The sequence below is a fragment of the Erythrolamprus reginae genome, chromosome 2 (genome assembly GCF_031021105.1).
Source record: "Erythrolamprus reginae isolate rEryReg1 chromosome 2, rEryReg1.hap1, whole genome shotgun sequence".
Lineage (NCBI taxonomy): Eukaryota > Metazoa > Chordata > Lepidosauria > Squamata > Dipsadidae > Erythrolamprus > Erythrolamprus reginae.
The window spans coordinates 238,558,202-238,564,737 of record NC_091951.1 but is presented as its reverse complement, the minus strand read 5'-3'; the positions used below and the strand labels follow the sequence as shown (position 1 = coordinate 238,564,737).

General features: G+C 38.4%; 1 protein-coding gene across 1 annotated transcript in view; it reads right to left on the bottom strand.

Moving 5' to 3' along the window:
* IDUA (alpha-L-iduronidase) overlaps positions 1-5,210 on the bottom strand; it is an 82,337-nt gene extending 77,127 nt beyond the window's left edge. Inside the window, exons 1-2 of the mRNA XM_070742305.1 lie at positions 5,018-5,210; positions 1,881-2,021 (exon numbers count right to left, since the gene is read on the bottom strand). Coding sequence (XP_070598406.1) covers positions 1,881-2,021; positions 5,018-5,160 — 284 coding nt within the window. The 5' untranslated portion in view covers positions 5,161-5,210. The remainder of the gene's footprint in view (positions 1-1,880; positions 2,022-5,017) is intronic.
* Between the last annotated feature and the right edge of the window lie 1,326 nt (positions 5,211-6,536).

Genomic DNA, 6,536 nt, shown 5'->3' with positions numbered 1-6,536 from the left:
TTTCTATTGTATCTTCAGGGATTCATAATATACACTGCTCAAATTACAGCCCTATACACATTCTTGCAATTATAACTCAGTTGTCTGAAAAATCTCTGAACTGGAAGACGACTGCTTCTTTAAGTGAGGTCCACCAAATGGCATGTTTAATTTGTTATTTTTTTAAAAGAAGAAAACTATTGATTCAGGGCCCATCAGAAGACATGGTAGCATGTAACTCTTCCCTACCTCTTTGAAGTGTGTGTGTGTGTGTGTGTGTGTGTGTGTGTGTGTGTGTGTGTGTGTATATATATATGTATATATATATATATATATATATATATATATATATATATATATACACACACACACACACACACACACACACACACACACACACATATATTGATTGATTGGATTTATATGCCGCCCCTCTCCAAAGACTCGGGCCAGCTAACAGCAATCATAAAACAGTGTACAATAATAATCCAATACTAAAAACGAATTAAAAACCCCTTAATATAAAAAACCAAACATACATACACACATACCATGCATAAAGTTGTAAAGGCCTAGGGGGAAAAAGAATCTTAATTCCCCCATGCCTGGCGGCAGAGGTGGGTTTTAAGTAGCTTACGAAAGTCAAGGAGGGTGGGGGCAATTCTAATCTCTGGGGGGAGTTGGTTCCAGAGGGCCAGGGCCGCCACAGAGAAGGCTCTTCCCCTGGGTCCCGCCAAGCGGCATTGTTTAGTTGACAGGACCCAGAGAAGACCCACTCTGTGGGACCTAACTGGTCGCTGGGATTCGTGCAGCAGAAGGCGGTCCCTGAGATAATCTGGTCCGGTGCCATGAAGGGCTTTATAGGTCATAACCAACACTTTGAATTGTGACCGGAAACTGATCGGCAACCAATGCAGACTGCAGAGTGTTGGTTATATATACATTCTACTGAAAACTAATTGCTGTTCACAAATCTGACTTGTACATAAATAAACAAAAATGAACAAAAAATCTTATACCAGTGAGCACATTTACGTAGGTTCTTCCAATTGAACTTTCTATTCAAGCAGGCACAATTCAAAGTGCCGTACGAAATCATATAAAGAAGCCACATGGACCACTAAGCCCAACTCCCTTCTGGTACTCAGTATAAAAATCCAAATACAGTAATACTATCAGATGGGCTCTTTGAGCTCTGCTTGAATACATATAGCATCTTCCCTGGTAATCATCTCACATCCCTCATAATTCTCCACATACAAACCTTGCTCACCCACCTTCTGAGGTTGGAAATTGGAAAGTTAGACAAGAATGATGGACTCCTAACTTAATTAATATGTTTTATCTGTCTGGCTTGCACTATTTCTTGCTTGGTCATCAAAGCCAAACCATAGTGTGACCACAGAGCAGTCATATCTGTCAGTTTTTCCTTAGAAACAACAGAAGTATCATCTCTTTCTACTACTGTAATATTGTGAGAAGCTACATAGACATTTTTTGATTTCGTAATCACAAGAAAATACATGCCCATGTATAATCAAAGGATTTCACATGCAAAGGATACCCCTTAGTCATTCAGCCATAAAATCACCTTTAAAGCAAAAATGCCATCCAAAACATTTTCTAGGTAGCCTCAATGCAAACTGAAATGTTATGCTTTACAATATGCTAAATGATCCCTTATGAATCATGCCTACAAAAACATATTTCCAGAAACATTGTCTAGTATAAGAAATTCTTATTTTGAAAAGGTAGTTTTTGGTCCAAACTAGCATGGCTTACAAATGGTTCCCAAGCCATTTCTTAATCACACAGTTCTTTCTTTAATTCAGAAAAACTCTTTGGTCGCTGAGACAAACTTAAAAAATTACAAATGTGAGAGAGTAAATAATTTAACTTACTCAGCTTGAATAAGCTCCAGCAGCCAATGGATTCGAATTTGTTCAATACCATTTTGTGGCACAGATGAAATATAAGCCAAATTAATTATTTGGTCTTTGCTGAGATTAAATAAATCTGCTTGTCTGTGTGGTAGGGGAGGACTGAAAAAAATGAAGAAAATATATTATTTAATATGGTTAGCACTTTTGATAGCTCAAAGTTCCTCAAATCAGATAGTATCTTAGAAACCATCTTGTAAATATAACCAACTTGTGAATGGAGTTTTCTTACCAGGTGGTAGAACTTAAGACATAGGAAGTTTTTACTTACCAACTGCAATTGGGACTGGCAGGTGCTAAGCAACGTAGTCGTAAAGTAAATAATGTAACTGTATGCAACATGTTAAGAAAATCACCCATAGTTTTTCAGTGCAACATTGTATGACGGCTCCCCCACTGACTTTGCTTGTTGGAATCTGGTTATGAAATTCTGGTTATGAAATTTGCAAATGGTGATCATGTAATTCCAGGACCACTGTGACAACTGCAGCTTTGAGAACTGGCCATAGATCTTTTTCAAGAGTTTTCCAATTTCAAATGGTCGCTGAAAAAGTGATTGCGAGGACTTACCGCTATCCCTAACAGATATCCTTTCATTCTACAACTGCAAAAGTGACAATTTGACACCCCAAGTCATATACAAATGCAGACTTGAGAAAGAGGAAGTTTGAAAAACTCAGGTAGAAAAGTTTTAAAAGGCTACTCTAGACATGTGCCCTACACCAGTGTTTCCCAACCTTGGCAACTTGAAGATATTTGGACTTCAACTCCCAGAATTCCCCAGCCAGCGAATGCTGTCTGGGGAATTCTGGGAGTTGAAGTCCAAATATCTTCAAGTTGCCAAGGTTGGGAAACACTGCCCTACACTCTACAGGGGCAGGAGATGGAGCTATTGGATTTCCCTTCTCATTGTGTTCTTCCTTTTATTTGCCAGCAGCACACAAAGATTGTGAAACTCTCCTCTCATACCGTTAGCTTTCCGACAAGAAGCACAAATACCAATATTACAGGTAACTCTATTTTTCTTGTAAGTTTCCATTAACAGAATCCTGCAGGACTGAAATGATTTCTCCTCTCCTTTCTTTTTTCTCTCCAGAAAATTATTTATTTATTATTTATTATTTCAATTTCTAGGCTGCCCTTCTCGTGAGACCCAGGGTGGCTTACAACATAAATAAATACAGAAATCGAAATTTAAACTAAAATACCATTCTAAAACCCAATAAAACATTTTAAAAGTCCCTATCTAACCCGAATCATAAAAACATGCAAATTCATTCATCCATATCTCTCTCATAAAATGGGCTGGAGCAGCTTATCCAGGCTCAATGGCCCCACGCCTGCGGGCATAGGTGTGTTTTCAATGTCTTCCGGAAGACAAGGAGAGTGCAAATCTCTGGGGAGAGTTCATTCCATAGGGCCAGGGCTGCCACAGAGAAAGCTCTTCCCCTAGGGCCCGCCAGCTGACATTGTTCAACTGATGGAGTTTCAGAAAAGTTGGTACCTACCAACTATGGTAGGTTCCTTCTGAATCTTTTCACATGTCCTTTTCCTTCTTCTATGGCAGAGGTGGGGGAACCCTGATCCTTTTATGATTTGTGGACTTCAACTCCCAAAATTACTAAGCCAATCCACAAGTCATAAAAGGGATATGGTTTTCCACCCCTCTTCAATGGTGTTAAGATCTCTTTTACAAGTTGATGATCTAGTCTCCAGCTCCCCCACCTATCTGGCAAGATCATTTCCACATATCATTACAGACACACTCACTGAGATTGGGGAAGGAGAAAACACAAATAAGGACATCTCCTTAGAAATTAGGTGTCAGCATTAACCTGGCCTTTAGTCAGGCTCTAAAAACACATTTTTCCCCACAGGCTTGGGGCCAGTGAGCATTGCTATGAATGAATGCGGTTAAATGCTTTTATTATGTGGGTTTTTAAATTAGGTTTTATATTGCTTTTAGTTTTATATTGGGTTTCTTAAACTTTGTATTGTATTGATTTTATTATGTAAGCCACCCAGAGTCCTCAGAAGAAGGGCAGCCTAGAAATCTAATTAAATAAATTAAATAAACCTTCCAAATTGCACCCCCAAGGCTGAAGGGAGCTACAGTGGGTAGTCCCCAAGGATTCTTAGAGAGGGATTGAAAACCTCCAACTTTTCACCCTCTGCTCATGTTTTCTGCTACTACTAGGTAGGCCAATACTTATATTTTTCACATTTCTGAACCATCCATCTTTCTAAAAATATATTATTTACATAATGAAAAAAGAGGGAGGGTTGGATGAGGATCGTTGCTTGTCCATGGATTCATGGAAGAGATTTCTGAATTCCTAGTTCATTTCCCCACAATGCAATTAAAGAATTAATTATTGCTGTATTGTGTGCCATATAGAATAGAATTTTATTGGCCAAGTGTGATTGGACACAAAAGGAATTTGTCTTGGTGTATATGCTCTCAGCATACATAAAAGAAAAAGATACATTTGTCAAGAATCATGTGGCACAACACTTAATGATTGTCATAGGGGGTCAAATAAGCAATGAAGAAACAATCAATATTAATAAAAATCTTAGGATACAAGCAACAAGTTACAGTCATACAGTCCTAAATGGGAGGAAAAGGGTGATAGGAATGATGAGAAAAACTAGCAGAAATAGAAGTGCAGATTTAGTAAAAAGTCTGACAGTGTTGAGGGAATTACAGTACGTTTAGTAGAGTGATGGCATTCAGAAAAAAACTGTTCTTGTGTCTAGTATTTGTGCTGTAGCGTATTTAGAATTTCAACCTAACTTCAGGGCTAAAGTAAATTGTATTAAATCTCACTTTGAGCGGATTGTATTTACAAATTATGAAGGCATATAAAAATGGGTATCACAAACCAATCTTGAAAAATCATTTGTATGTATCGGAAAGAGGAATGCATATTTTGATTGTCTTTTCTTTATCTTACTTTTGTACTATTAAAAAAGGAGGTAAGGGAAAACTTTGACTTTGCGAAGTTAACTGCAAATATTTAAGCAAACCGTCTTCAATTTGCTGACTTCAAACTGCAAACATGACTTCACTGCATAAACAACCCGTCATTTCTTACCAATATCCCGTGCTCTTCCAAAAATGCCTCAATTCGCCTGTAGGGCGTGAGAGATCCACGTTTATATAGACAGACCCCACAGTAGTTTTTATTAGGATTAGGCTCAATAACTCCGCAAAAGTCCATGTTTGATCCGACTTCATAGCGCAACGGATCTGAAATTCCCCCGCCTTTCCAGCGGAGCCTGACACCCCTACCCGGCACACTCCATTCTTCAAATGGGGGAGCAAGCTGATATCCAAACTATTAGCTGTTTTTTTAATGCCTGACCACCCAATTTCTTCGCTAATATAGAGAGTAGATTTTATAAGAAAATGAACATTGGAGCTATTACTGTCTCCCATTTTAGTCCATAGTTGCTGTCACTATATTTTTTGCCAATAACCACCCCTCTTTTACAAAATATGGTCGTTCCATTTTACTTCCTGCTTTTCCTCCCAGCCAGATTGCATTTTGCCCAAAAAGTCAACGAAGAGTTTCCATTCGATGCCGAGCTAAAAACAGGCTGAATGGGACTGCCTCGCAAATGGATGGACTGACAGACAGACGATAGATGGATGGATGAGATAGATAGATAGATAGATAGATAGATAGATAGATAGATAGATAGATAGATAGATAGATAGATAGATAGATAGATAGATAGATAGATAGATAGATAGATAGATAGATAGATATTGGTTTATGGTGTAAGAACCTCCAGCCAGCACTAGGGATATGTTTCCGAGGAAACCAATTGTTTTTCTCTGCTTATGTAGCTTAATTTTTATATTTAATTGGCCTCAAGTAGTTTTGTTTTTCGCCGCCCGGTAGGTTTTACAAATTAATAAACCCCCATATAATTTTAACAATATTAATTTAGCCTCGACTGAGTCTATTTAACTGCACGCCGGTGCACATCTTTTAAAAACTCATCAGTTGATCCTATAGGCCAGTGTTTTCCAACCTTGGCAACTTGATATTTGGACTTCATACAAATCTAAATAAATAATGTAAGGAACGTGCATAAGCATACCATTGTGCCTACCGTCCCTGTCTTAACTGTCCTAGTGTCCAAATTTACCTGTACCTCCTTTGCTTTTGTTTGCGTTCATACCAGCACCTGCTATCTTGTACATGTTTTGACAAATAAATCAATTGAATGAATGAATGAATGAATGAATGAATGAATGAATGAATGAATGTCATCAGAGAGGCACTGAACTAGCTAAGACCTGAGTTATTCCATACAGCCGAATTGAAGTTATAATTAAATCAGATCACACTTCTGATTAAGCTTTCCTTAATTTCCCCATCCATCTCCTTTTTAAACTACAGACCTTCCTTTCTTCTCTGAATTGATTGATTATTTATTTATTTATTTAATTAATTAATTAATTTTCTCTTCTCTTCCTCCTCTCCCCCCCCTCCCCCCCCGCCAGCCAGCCAGCTAGTCAGCCAAAGACTTCACCCCCGTTCCTAGCCTGGCGACCAATCATCTCATGAGTATCCCCACAAACGGTGGAAGTTAAAGGCGGGC